At 37.8% G+C, this 15,089-nt stretch overlaps 1 protein-coding gene and 1 pseudogene across 1 annotated transcript in view; one reads left to right on the top strand and one right to left on the bottom strand.

Annotated features, from left to right (window-relative positions):
• Positions 1-9,812, bottom strand: part of LOC129778574 (recombining binding protein suppressor of hairless) — a 39,079-nt gene extending 29,267 nt beyond the window's left edge. The window contains exons 1-2 of the mRNA XM_055785544.1: positions 9,364-9,812; positions 4,812-5,669 (exon numbers count right to left, since the gene is read on the bottom strand). Coding sequence (XP_055641519.1) covers positions 4,812-5,069 — 258 coding nt within the window. The 5' untranslated portion in view covers positions 5,070-5,669; positions 9,364-9,812. The remainder of the gene's footprint in view (positions 1-4,811; positions 5,670-9,363) is intronic.
• On the top strand, positions 4,235-4,311 carry LOC129780845 (U4 spliceosomal RNA; annotated as a pseudogene).
• Positions 9,813-15,089: the final 5,277 nt, after the last annotated feature.

The raw sequence follows: 15,089 nt of genomic DNA, 5'->3' as shown, positions 1-15,089 counted from the left end.
GGATTTATTGATTAGCTCTTCTTCCCGATTGACTGATTCTCTTAACTTTGTGTACATTTGTTGGTTGGCCTTACTCACTGAACTGATTCTGTGAAGTGACTGATATTATTAAATCAGAACTGATATACACTCGACAAAAAAAAAATAGAGGAACAGAGTGCGAGGTCGGAAATTTGAAGTGATTTTTGACATGCTGTAGCTTCGTGAAAAATCAACGCATATCGAAGGGATGCGCATCATTTTCAAGCTACAACTTTTTTCAAACTTTTTTTTCATATCTTGGTGTGTGTGTGTGTGTGTGTGTGTGTGTGTGTGTGTAGGTGTAGTGGGCAACAATATCGGGGAGAAATGAAAAATCGATTTTCTATTTCAAGGGTTTTTTCAAGAATATTTTGGACTAACACAATTTTTTGCTAACCAACTCAATAGCAAATCCAATTAACCTTATCAACCAGCTTTAATTTGGTTCCAAGAACGTTCCTGTAGGACCTTCCCACACAGAGATATTTCGGTTGGAATGAAAAATTACCCCTTCGTCTTTGATAATGAATAATTCAATAAACATCCATCGCACTGCAAATCGAAAGGCAGTTTTGAAAACTCCAATAAATTCTGCACAGGAATAATTTGCTACTTTGACGAAAAAAAAATATTTAAATTTTTTGCATCGATTTCTAAAAAGTGCTAAAAACAGGATTTTAGAGTGCTTTACAAAATCCACTGTAATTTTGCAAATATCGCAGTAAGTTCTAATATTTGCAGGCGAATAGACCCTTCGTAAAATGTTCAGTAAATTTCAGTTAGACCCTTTTTGGTAGATCTAATGTTTGTTGTTTGACCTTCTAGTTGTGCCCTTTTAAGATTTGACATTTTAATTAGATCCTTCTTGAGGTGTTGTAAACAGTAAACTCAATATCGGTTGATTTTCGAAGACGAAACATGAAAATTGACTCTTCTCTCAGTCGCTTCGCTTCAAGTAGGACTATTTCGGCATTGGCCGTCAACATGACAACATGACAACATCAGTCATCCTCGCTCTTCAATTCATTTATAGTCAATGCAATTCTAGCAAATGGTTATTAATTCACATGACGAATGAATACTTCAATCCACCCTGACTTGTACTCGTTGCCCGCGTACACAGAAAATCGGGGTTTTCTAGAAATCAAAGACGGAGCCCGTTAGTATGTCTATAATTTGGAACTTGAAAAAAAAAACTTATGAAACGGATCGTAGTTTGGCCGACAGCCGGATATTTGCGAATACGAAACTAGGACAATATGTATTATTGCATGAAGCAAATAAAGGATTACATATTAGGGAGAAATAAACACATTTTTACAATATCCTGAATATCCGACAATAGACAATCAAGTTTTCTGCAACGAATAATATTTTACGACGAATCTTCTGAAGGCACAGCACATCGTCGTCTTCAACACCTGTTAAATGAATCAAAATAGTTGTAACTGAATTAAACGTTACACGCGAAGCTCACGACACCCTTTGGGACAGTTTCAACGAAGTTGCAAATGAAAATAATAGTCAGCGTCGCGTTCAGGAAAAAAATCCATTGCTAAGGAGATCGACAATTATGTGCAAACATTTCGAATCGATCGCAATCACGATCCTTATTTTTGGTGGTCATTAAACATCTTTCAGCTCATTGCATTAGTGTTTACAGCAAAGACTGTTCTCTGAGGCTGGTCTGGTGTGTACCAGGCAAAGCCTAATCGATTGCCAACAACAACTGCTGAAATATTTTTTTTACGTAGGACTATGTCTTTCATTTCTGTACCGGGGTGTAAGTTCAAAGTTAATTATTGACCGAAAAACTTGTTTCGATAGCCATAAAATTGCTTTGAAAACAGACTATTCAAACCGTATATAAACTGGCGCACACTCTGGAAATCCATTTAGTTGATGCGACGAAGTGAGATGAGGATGGTGGCACTCAGACGCCTATGCATTAAGTTCTTCGTTTCCAATTCCATTTCTCTTCGGTAGTCGGATCGAACGGAGCGTTTAGCGAGAACCGAGGTATCGATGATAGTTCGATACCGATGGGTTTCATTGACTATGGATTTGACAGTGAAGAATACGCAATATTTGATATGATGTAATAAATATTGCACCATATCAATAAAATGAAGAAAGCAACGTTACAAAACTATTTGTTTACGAATGCCACAATCGATCGTCGTTTCCAATTATTGGGAAGGGGGTTTTATTTTTGCTGTGTAATTCCCAGGAGGAATCCATTCCTTCTCAAGCTTTAATAATCCTGCTCAATCCTCAATCATCGTAACCTGCATCAACGATGATTCCCATTGTCGGGGCTTGTGGAAGGGGTGCTATTTGCGCTGGGTATTTTCGAGGAAGATTCGGGTGAGTGTTAAAAATTTTTTTCCGGCTAGAAGAAGTGGTATGATAATCACTTTATTAGAAAGATGAAATGTCTTAGAGTTATATGCTTGTTATTTATTGACTGCTAAGCCATCGTTAGTCCTACGTCCACCTTGCGGTTATATCACAGATATAACCCACTTCTATTTTTTTGTGTACTTGATCGAGAGAGCAGGCAGTGAGGGTGACTACTTTCATGTCAGTTAAAGCCGATGATGAAAAAAACACAAGAAGTTTTTCAAAGGTCTAAAAACTCGGAAAAATAGATTTTCGCCATTTTTTCGAGTACAAAAAATCGGAAATCAAAATGGAAAAATCGATACAAGATCCAAAAATAGCCCGATCCTAGTTTGTATTACAATATTCCCACCGAATGTTGTGACTATAACAAACATTGAATTTGCAATCATGTCATTGACCCGGAATTAGAAGTAAGATGACTTTCAGAATAAAGCTTGAGACCTAGCTATCTCACGACACCCGCGTTACAGAACAAAGCGGATTATATTGCGATGAAAAAGCTTCAGATGTCGCTCCAACAGGAAAAAATTGCGACTGCAGCATCTCTTTGTAAATTTTTTTTGACGTAGGACTACGTCTTTCATTTCTATACTGGGGTGTAAGTTCAAAGTTTCGAAAACGAAAGCGTTACGCCAGACACCGAGATTTTGAGCGTTAATAGCTCCTAAACAACTGAACGAAATGGTATGATAAACACTTAGTTCGAAAGATAAAATGTCTACGCGCTCTATATTTGTTACTTTTTGATCCAAAAACTTGTTTCAATTGCCTCAAAATTGCTATCAAAACAGGCTATTGAAACCACACCAATCGGTATAAAAGCGAGTGTCGCTCGGAAATCCACTCAGTTATGATTGCGCAACGATCGAGATACCATCGCTGGAATGAATGGATGTTTCCCTAACACGGACTTCAAAACCATGGAGCCAGGGGAAATCGGCATTGCAAAATAGATACAAGCACCGGGTACTTTTGTATGCGTTTGCATTTCTGCAAATCGGAATGTTTCCATATCACAGACTTCAAAACCATGGAGCCTGGGGAAACTGGCATTGCAAATGAGATGCAATCAACGGGTACTTTTGTACTCGTTTGCGCTTTTGCAAATCGGAATGTTTCCCTTACACAGACTTCAAAACCATGGCGCCTGGGGAAATCGGCCTTTCAAAATAGATACAAGCAGCGGGTAGTTTTGTACTCGTTTGCATTTCTGCAAATCGGAATTTTTCCCTACACAGACTTCGAAACCATGGAGCCTGGGGAAACTGGCATTGCAAATGAGATGCAATCAACGGGTAATGTTGGACTCGTTTGCGTTCCTTCAAATCGGAATGTATCCCTAACACGGATTTCAAAACCATGAAGCGTGGGGAAATCGGCCTTGCAAAATAGATACAAGCAGCGGGTAGTTTTGTACTCTACTATACTTTGTTTGCAAACCGGAATGTGTTTTCCCAACACAGATTCCGAAACCAATAAGTTGGGAAAATCGGCATTGCAGATCTTGGCAGTACTTTTATACTCCCATGTATTTTTACACTTCGGAAATGGTTTTGCTAACACGGTCTACAAAAGCGGGTACAAATGCAACGCTTTGGCACGGTTATTCAAGACTGCATATCCCTTCATGTCACTGGCTCACTGAACCTTCGAGCATACCGTTTGATGATTAGGCAAAATGTTGATAACTATTTGCTGCGATAACCAGTACCATTATGCATGAATTGACCTAAATTAGAATTTGTTTGCAATTGAATTCGTAAATTGTTTCATTCATTCACTAGTTTAATCAATACATGCGAAAGATAGCTCTGCGCAGCGGCGATATCGTACCCAATGAGGAACATCCGAGGTGCGATTATTGCTAATTGAAAAAACACAAATGATTACTAAGCCAACGGCAGTCCTACGTCAACCTTGCGGTTATATCATAGGTATAACCCATCCATAGTTTTTTGACTTCATTTAAACTTTACATGTTCTTATCGAACAGTTGAATGTGAGCCATTTTAGAACATTTGAAGTTTACCATTAATATTAGCATAAATGCAAGCAAATTTGGAGTCCTCGTCATCAGTGTCAGCTATCGCTACAATTTTCATCAATCAACTTATGAATGGAAATAAATAATGATGGCCTGAAAAGCTAGACAAGCCCTCTGGTCGGACAATAATTCCACGAAAACAAACGTTGACAAAGTATGAGCGTAACCGAAGGAGCTTTCAAACTTGCATGTGTCTCACAACAGGAAAACAAATTTCACAATGCGCGACGCAGCACACAAATCGTACGACGAAACAACGCTCTGATCGCAATCAACCCGGCTGTTGCCAAAGCTACTGCTGCTGCTGTTGATGATGATTGAAAGATGAATAAATAATTACCTTTGCATGCAATATCACAATGACCATGTTTTTGCGATCCCGTAGATATTTCTCCATCGCTTCCCGCGTAAGTCTCCGCTCCTCGATGGGACCCCGGAAAATTGCGTTTCCGGACGGGCCCATACTGCCAGCAGTTGAGTTAGCGGAAACTGGAATAACGGCTCCTCCACCAAGCCGTGGAATAAGAGCTCCACCGTGGTGCGTAGGTGGACTCGGAGGAGTCTGGCCATAGCCAGGTATTCCATACTGATGTGGCATGGTGTGTGCTTGTGTTTGCCAGAACGAGTTTTTTTTTGCTCTATCCTGATGCTACAACGGAAAAATCAAGGCCGCGCGTGTCTTGATTACCTTTGCGACGGATATTCTCAGATACAATCACTGCTGGTAATAAGATGCGAACTGAAAACTTTCTAGCGCAATAAACTTATTTCATTGGAATTTCTCCCTCTGCTTAGGAGTCGGCGGCAGCACTTTTGACATTTTTGTTTTCGCTCATCCTTCATTTGTTTTATCACTCACCACTCGAGTACACTTCGAACGAGAACAACAAAGTACGGATCAAAGATTTCTGTTTTCAGTAGCAGCCGCATTTTTCACTGCTATCACAAACATTATTTTGCTACACACTTTGGCAGGCTGCTGTTGAGCCTTCGGAGCCGCCGTTCATTCGTTCCGTATTCGATTACGAGCAATCCGCGTCCGCGATTAGTTCCGTGTCCACTACACTCAGCAAGAGCTTTTGCTGGAAAAACAATTCACAGGTCCCCAGTATCTTCGGGTCAGGATATGTTCGTAGTCCTTCTGCGCAGAGACACATACAACAAAAATCGATGTTCCCTGATTGTTGGTTGTCAAAGTCTGCAGAGAGAAAGAAGCAAAAAAAAAAACAGTTTTTATTGAATGAAATGAATTCATTCCGGCCGCCGATGTGTTTACCGACAAGTGATGCCAGATTCAAAAATTTTAGTGTTATTTTCTACTAAGAATCATCAATCGATTAAATAAATGAATATTTTCAGCAGAAGATATGTTTTGTGTAAAAAAAAGGATATATTCATGCAGAATACGAGTAGACTTGATTTTTCATAACAACATTTCTCCTATTCATCTATAATGTTTCTCGGATTGATGTTTGAATTCTTTTACTAACCACACTAAATGTGATTTAATTGTTAGAGATTTGGAACAACAAATATATTGAACTATTCTAGAATGCATTCTAGAGCCGCTTTCGATTTTCGCACGCATGTAGGTAGTGTGAGAAGCTCAATATGGCGCCAATTAATCTTATTATTTCCTTGTGATTCCATAGTACAGTAATCATTCGATAAATGAACCTGGGGTGACATTGCGCATTTCGAAACGAGTAACTCGTTTCGAGAAAATTCGAACTCAAATCGAATTGGTTTTAGTATTATGTATCTTTTTCAAGTTCATATTTTCAGTGTACTAGATTTAGAGCAAAATTTGTCTCGTAGAGAAATGTAATATTTTTGGTTTCGTAAACAAAGCTGGTCAAAGGCATGTCAAAATGGTCGAAACGAACAAAAATCACTCGTTTCGAAATGCGCAATGTCACCCTTAGTTTAACTGGATTTCTCTTTAACTGGGAAAACGTTAACTGGGCTTTGGTCCAGTTAAAAAGCAGAATTTCGTAAACAATCGACGCCATATTCAATTTGAAGATTTGCTGTGAGGGGCATTCGGATGTAATTTGAGATGATAAAAAAATGAAATTATTTTCGCGTGACATAAACATTGATTGAATTACAGGAAAATATTTTCCCCAAATTATATATCATACCTATTGTTGCACTCGGTGCAAAACTTCTAGAAAAAACCTTTTGTTTATCCAACGTTTGTGACGTACAAACGTGACGTTTGTACGTAAATACCGCAAATTACAAATACGCATTTTCGTAGCACTAAAAACAACAAAAAAGTGCAAAGAACAAGGCAACAGCAATACGGAAGATAATTAGTGCCCGTGCAAACAATAAAGTTGTTCTGTATTGAATTTCGGCTCCGGTAACACTAATACATAAGTATTCATTAACCTTTTTTGACTTTCGAGAGGTGAGCGGACATCGGAGATTTTACTGTTTTTCGGATATGTTGTATATATATGATATTCGTGTATTTATTTGCTTATTTTGACTAAATGTCTTTCAGCATAACATGACAGCATTAACATTCACAATTTTCCTTTTGTATCGTTCGTTGCTTTTTTTTAATGTGGTGTAGCTTACGAAGCCCGAAGCATTATACTGTTGTTTCACGTCCTGAACATCATCAAGACTGCGCAGAGACGTTTACAGCCGCATCAATCGCTTAGAGGAGCTGTTTCCAGATTTTCGTAACTTTTTTTGAGATTGAAATTGCTCATCCCATCACACCCTAGACAGTTCCACCGAACCAGTGTAAGCCAGGAAATCGATGTTTGACGATACATTTTCTGATCAGAACAAGAATCGAACCCGAAGCCCCCACCTTGATAAGTATCATGTTCAGTTGCGTCGAGTGGAGCTTTTGCACCAGGGGCGGAATTGTCTAGTTGCACCCTTCTCGCTTTACTATCTGTATATGGTGTATGCCGAATGGTGAAGTATTTGTTAATGTAGGGGTATTTGTGCACCCCTAAAATCGTATACCCGGGATGCGGTCCGCACCCCCCGCACCACCCAGGCGACGCCACTGACCACGCTAAACACTAGGCTATGGATGGCATTTTCTAGTATGGCATTCTAATAATATTTTTATTGGTTTGAAGAGCTAGAGCTAATTACAGGTTTAATGATACCAGAAGAATCTAGATCCATGAAGAAACAACCGCGATGGAGCCGTTTCCATTTTTTTAAAAGACGTGAGTTTTAAACCAGTTTTCAACATGTTAAGCCCCGAAACGTGCTTGTTGCGGATTCCATTCAGCTCGCAGAGCATTTGCATAATATCAGTGTCGGTCTCCGCTCTCAAATATATCTTTTGTATAAAAAGAAAAATCAGAAATCCGACTAGAAATTCCTGAAACATCCTAAAACAGACTATTTTTTATATTTCCTGTTTTGTAACTGTCAATCTCAGTGATCAATGTTTTTCTATCAAAAACCTCAACGTCAATACCTAGAAACCGACACAGGGCTCAATATGTTATACACTTCAGTGGATAAACAGTACTGGCGACTTCTCTGAAACTGATTTGATGGAAATCGGTTGTTTCTGAACGGATTTTTACCCTGCAGGTATCTTGTAGCTAATTTTAGATTTTTGGAACAATATGAGCCTAAACAGAATCTCACACAAGAAAAATACAAGTGCTTTAGAAATGCAGATTTTACATATCTAAAGAAAACCCGAAACATCTCTTCTGTGCACTAGCTATCCTAAATTCAGGTACAGATCGATTTAACTAGATGAGTTGAATTTAATTTTGTATATTTTTCGAATTTACTATTTCGACTATTTAAACATTGGAGTAATATTGCCGGATATATTGCACCCCCGTATAAAATATAGAAATATGTTTCATGTTTAGCAATGAAATCATTAGATAAATCTACACCTCTACGAATAAAACACCTGCATTCCCCTACATTGGGAGATGCAGTTGAGAGCTTGTTGAACAATTTGGATGCAAGTTGGGACTTCATTCGTGTAATGGATAGTCACATGTCCTTTTCGCACATTTCAACAAAATACACCATGTGTATTCCGTGAATGAATAATGGTACTATCATAGTGCAACCAATATTACAAACTATCTCAAACATGTTGGGAACTATTTCTATGTGCTTCATTTCACTCAACGCTTTTTCCCTTTCATTTTATCAGTCGCCTACATTTGACGGACGGTTGAACACCAAACGATAATCCATCTGATGTGACACCTCATTACCTCGTTCCATGCCTGATATAATTAAATCATCTCACTTTCTTAAAAAACTCGAATAACCAAACCTATACAGTGTACTGACATACTGTACTGACTAAACTATACAGTGTACTGACATATTATTATTGAACAATGAACGAAATTGTCGGCTCCGTGAAGCAAACCCAATTGAACATCACAAAAATACGTTTTGAAAATAGTTTAACTACCCTAGGCAATCTCTAAATCATCAGTTCGTTCAAAGTAGGAGGCTGGTTAGCGCTCGTTTAGTTTTACAACATTTCCGACGTTCGAACCGATTCTAAATAAATCACGAATAATATCGATTGATTTTTATATGATAAATCAAAATAAAAATGTTTTCGGTTACTTGTATGCCCCATTCGCATACATTGTCTGAATTTGGAAGGTCAACCCACTTCATCTATCGCACATTGTTTATAAACACAGCCGTGAGAAAAATATTATGAATCAAAATACTCAAAAATTTAGAACGAGCGATCTAATCCTAGACAGTGTAATATAATGAGATGTGTGGCACCTCTTTAACTTTATTTTTGTTACATTCTTTCCAATCAAAATAACGAAACAATCCTAAGTAATATCTGGCATCACTTCCCTGGATACTTCATCCCACGCTGAACTCTCTCTCACAATACGTACCACTGGGGATGTCATGAGACGCGCAGCTGCGCTCGTCAAATTGTCAAAATAAAAGGTAAACATAAAGCACTACACATAACCTCACTCATGTCTACAGGCTAAACTTTCTTTCATATGTATTGAACGCAATTATCCATTCAACCACCATACGACACATCTATGCTTCCCGGCTGTAACTGGACAAATATCCTCCGATTTCACCGTTCAGTCCAAGATAATCGCACATTCCAATTGAATCTTCTTCAATTCACATCAACACTGAGGGGTTATAAATTAGTTCAAACTTCGAATCCACAAGCACTCCGACTCCAAAACTGCTCTGCTACTATATTTTTTTGGTATCTTTAATTTCATTGACAAGAAAAACGGTTTCGGTGAGAGAGAGACCCGCTAAATCCGAACGCGCGACTATACTCAATGCATTCACGATAACGTATGAACGGAGCATTTGCGATTGCTTTAGCCTCAACTTGCGTGCTAAACGGAGCAACCCTCTCTGCGTTTGCTCACGCTCACTTTACTACCGCTCTCATGAACATATGTATGCGATTGCGAAGGGATTATGCTGCTTTGGTTCTCTCCCTATCCGCGTTATAAACATTCAGCATGAAGACACAACACACTATCATCATCATCGTCATCATCACCATCATCGCCAGCTCGGCAAGCAACGAAGAGTGATATGAAACTAGTTAATATGTATGGGTGGCATGGCGAAGCGCGAGAAGGGAATGAATTGAAAATGAACACCTGTGTCTGTTCCCATACTCTGTTGCCGTTACTTTCGCTTGATTACGAGGCTCATTTTGACAGCGTGGTGACCCGATAAAACATTTCCAGTGGAAGGATCTGAAACTGTTTGAAAAGTTCATATCAAAACTATATGTTAGATATTTAAAAACATTTATTTAGACGCTTGGATATTTTTCATTTTAGAATATTTATATGTATACTGTTTTGCCACCCACGGAAAATATTTTTTTCGCTGCCCTTGGAATATTAATTCAATATTTTACCTAACCCAAGACTTCTAAAGGTATCTGGCAGCGCTCCAATTTTTTTAAAACTGCTTCAAATGTACAGTATTAATGTGGGAGTCATTTTCATGTAACAATTCGTTCAAAATGCAACAAGTTGACAGGGTTTTCACTATAAACGTACTTTTTAGGATCTACTGTGTAAAATCATGAAGTTTTTTCAATAAAATAAATGGTGTATTTGATGAAAAATTCGAATTTTAATTGTTTTTCTTTGAAAGTCCATTTAAAAAAAACTTTTCTTTCGCTGCACTAGATATATTGTTTTAATTTTTGCATAAACAAAGGCGTAATAAAGTGAACTTACAAGGTAGCGGCAAACAGTGTTTTTGAGGTTAACGGGCAGTGGCAACTATATTGCCATCAATTTTTTCAATTGTTTCAAAAGTTATTTTTTTCTCAATGGAAAATATGTATAACATGAGTAATGTAAGAGTTATGTTCTCTGTAATATTGTAGTCGATTCGTTGCCTAGTTTCCACTGTCTTATAAAAGGTTGACAGAAAGATATGGGGGGTGTTTCCCTATCATGGACCACCAAATCTAGAAGCCTGACGAAGTCGTCCTTGACGATCCATCATCTCGAGCTCGGCAGCCATCTAACTAGCCAGATAGATCGTTAAAGGTTAAAGGTCTACGTCTAGATAAAAATCTCCCAACCACTCGGCCACGGCTGCCACAGGTAGAAACACGTTCACCATGGTATTTATTTTAGATGCACAGTAATAATAAGAAGAAGGTGAAATCAAGGCTATACAGTCTATGAATCATCAATTAGAATGTTTGAACGTTCAAGAAGTCGATGATTTTGAGTTGTCATAAAGGGAAACGTCTTTGTTTTTCCGAACACTACTAGTGATAAAATGGTTGTGTTCCATTCAGAACTAATCCATGAACTTAAACCATTAAGCCTAACTTGTAGTTGCTCGATTGTTGGGCTATAAACTAGATCAAAAAACGTTTGTGCTCTAAGCACAAACAACTTTCATTTGTTCTTGTCCTAAAAACTCATACTGTCGATCATTGTTTGAATTAGAACTCATATGTATAGATCCACGATTCGTTGTCTACTAGGATCTAATAGATGTTTTAGATGTACATACGAGGGCAGTCCGATAAGTACTTATCCTACAAAAAAACAAATATTTTGGAAACGTGGTGATTTATTTCTCAACATAGTCTCCTCCTAGCTCGATACACTTGACCCAGCGATGCTCCAACTTCTTTAATCCATCTGAAAAATACATTTTCTCGAGGTCTGCAAAGTAGGACTCCGTGGCGGCGATGACCTCCTAATTCGACTCTTATTTCTGCCTGGCGAGTGACTTTTTAATGTTTGGAAACAAAAAAAAGTCGCACGGGGCCAAATCTGGAGAATGTGGATGGGGCAGCAGTTCGACCAATTTTGCCGTGGTGACGGCGGAATTTCAATTTTTTTCCATTTTTCTAAAATCCGCGGACACGCCCGTTTCCACACACGGTCCAAACAAAACTACGAGTCCGATTCGGCTGAAATTTTGACAATAGCCGTTTACGAGAATGTATTACACGATAAGTAATCTCTCTTGCGATACTGACACCGTCGGGCGACGAGGCTAAGTACTCGTATATTGAATTTTCTCAACATTCAACGAAGTATTCGGTTTGTAATCACACAAAACTTCAAAAAATATTTTTAAATTTTCTAATTTATAGTCTCCAATTTCTTTTCACTTTATATAATCGAGTGAAAATTTGTTTTTCTTTTGGATTTCATACATATATTTTTCGTTATTTGAATATAAAAGAAGAATTCAATTGTTGATTCACCCCTCAGAAAACACTTTTCTTACATAAAAAATAACATGTATCCGGAATCGATCAGGAGGTGATAGAGGATCATATTTAATTTTTTTTTAATTTTTTTTTATCCAAAATATATATTTTATTAAGGCTCATATGGCGTCAGCCTAACGGGGCCGGGAGTTCAATATTTTGACAATGTTTGCTTAGACTATGTTAGTGATATGTAACCGATTACTCGCGGTTGACTCGAGGTTAGTATTACAAGTGTTCTCATAATTGGTATGTCGCAGTCTTCGATGCTCTGTACGTGTGCCCGACACGGGATACTTCCTATTGGGATGCAGCTGACCATTAATCAGCAACGCCCCCCTAGTCTGTACCCCATATCTAGCGTGGTGCGTCTTTAATGACATTAATGACAAAATCCTTCAACGCAGATAGTCGAATATCAACAATAACAAAGTTATAGAACTTTTTTTTCGGACTATGTTTGCCTGACTCTGCTTCAAAATGCACGCCACGATTCTGGTGCATTTGTTTAAAATATGACAAAAATTTTGCACAGAATACAGTTGTTTTTATTTACTATGACTCTACATCCCATTGAGATTAGATCTGATTCACTACTCATCTCCAATAAACCCGATCCAAGGCTGCAGCTCTCCAACTCCCGGCTGCACCGATTCTTGCTATGAGTCAGGTAAAAGTGTCTCAATAATTCTATGGAATGCTTTAAAAACATACCGTTTATCATACAAACACACTTAACAGGCCTGTGTGTTTATTATTGTAACATTGGTTTCACAGGACATATCCATATTCACCACTAAAACACTAAATTGCTTGCAAGCAAAATAACAAAATAATAAAGCCATCTGAAAAGTTTATTTTTGTTGTTTAGCATGACGTTTCACCTATACACACGCCAAAATGGGTACACATGATTGATTGTAATGCTATACACCAAACTAATATATTATAATTGTCCAATAGTTGATTGTTTCAATAATTTAGAGAGTGTCCCCCGGGTGGCCGCCTTCGAATTTATAAGCGAATTTAAAAAATAATTTAGTAGTCCTACGACAACTATGAATACCTCCTTCTATTTTTTTTATTCCCCCGCAGAAGCGCAGAAGAGAACAGAAGAGTCCTGTTTTTATGTGTGTAGCATGTTTGTAAAATGTTTCCATTATCCACAGTTAGTGGTTTCATCTTATGCCCCACGATTTTATTTTAGTCTCAACAATGAAGGAAGGGATGTGATAACTGCAAGCTGCTAGTTTCCTAATTATTTTTTAGCTTTAAGTATATTATGTGTGTTATTATTATTATGAAACCGTTTGACTCAAAAAGTTTTGACGTGGGAGTACGTCTAACCGAACTATATGGGGGTAAAATGAAACCTAAACACAGAACATTTTCGTTCCAATCGAACTTTGTTCTCTCAAAACCAAGGTGCCTGTGTAAACTAGCATTGCAAATACCTGCAAGTTGGGGGAATTTTTGTTCCCATCGAAATATGTTCCCTGACACAAAATACAGGTTTGACTCGATTATCCGGAGTATTGATTTTTTTTCACTTCGGATAATCGAATCCTCCGGATAACCGACTCAAAACAATTTTTTTTCTTTATTTGTTTTTTTTTGCATGTATTCTTCGTTTATTGAAAATAAAAGAGGAATTTGATTTTTGACTTATCCCCTTAAAGTCAGAAAACACCTTTCTCAAATGAAAAAAAAAATTATCCAGATTCTCTCAGGAGGTGATAGACGATCATATTTGATGAAAAAAATCCTCCTACGCATATGTTCGAATTTCGACAATGACAGAGTTACAGAATTTTTTTTTGCTTCGGACTCTGTTGCTTCATACTAGCTCTACATTAGTTTAATTTGAAAGATGAGCAAATTTAATACAGGATATAGTAGTGGAACAACTAAATTAGTGAATTTTAATAACATTTTGGAAGTGAAACACTTAAAAGTTAATAATTGTTAATGTGTTATTATTAATTTTATCCTAAAAATTTATATTACACTAGATTGTTTCTATCAATTAAAATGAAGTTCTTTAACCGTCCCACAATTTGTTCTTTGACGCACAACTTCTTTCTTTTTTAATTTGGCTGCAATATCGATATAAACAATTCCTGGTGAAGATTCAATCAAAAATTTCAAAAATCACGATTTTTACCCCACTGTACATGTAATAGCCACCTAAACTTCATCTTAACGTTGAAAGGTTACATTTCTTCATGAAATTGCAATGCAATGCGATGCGATGCGATGCGATGCGATGCGATGCGATGCGATGCGATGCGATGCGATGCGATGCGATGCGATGCGATGCGATGCGATGCGATGCGATGCGATGCGATATGTCAGGTCCGGTCGGTTTGCATTCGATTTCCGCATTCGTGAACGAGAGCTTTCCGGCAAACGAGCTTGCGGCCGCGTCCGCATCACTTCGCGTTCACTATGTCCTCGGCCTTACATTACATGGCGTTTGGTCAAATTCTTTACTTACACAGCAAATATGTTGAATTAAATTGAGTTCGAAAATTGTTTTATTCCGTCAATTATTGAATCAATACAAACAAATTATCACTACGCCAACGGTAGTCCCACGTCAACCTTGCTGTTATATCATAACCCAAGATATAACCCACCCAATTTTTTACCAATTTTCTTTTTATTTTTTGTTAGTAGCTCACAGTTTTACTTAAACAGAGAAAGCACTAGAACACGTGTGCTCTAGCATCTTAACCACACCGGAAAACGTACCAAGTTCTGCAAGCCTGTGTGCATTACTTCTCGATCAATAATTGTTTTAGAATTGGTCGGTGTTAAGTCAAACCGGACCGTGTGACATTATTATGATTTCGAGAAAAACGAGTTTGAAGT

Source organism: Toxorhynchites rutilus, chromosome 3 (assembly GCF_029784135.1).
Source record: "Toxorhynchites rutilus septentrionalis strain SRP chromosome 3, ASM2978413v1, whole genome shotgun sequence".
NCBI classification, from domain to species: Eukaryota; Metazoa; Arthropoda; class Insecta; order Diptera; family Culicidae; genus Toxorhynchites; species Toxorhynchites rutilus.
The sequence above is the reverse complement of the archived record's forward strand: the minus strand, read 5'-3'. Positions and strand labels throughout refer to the sequence as shown.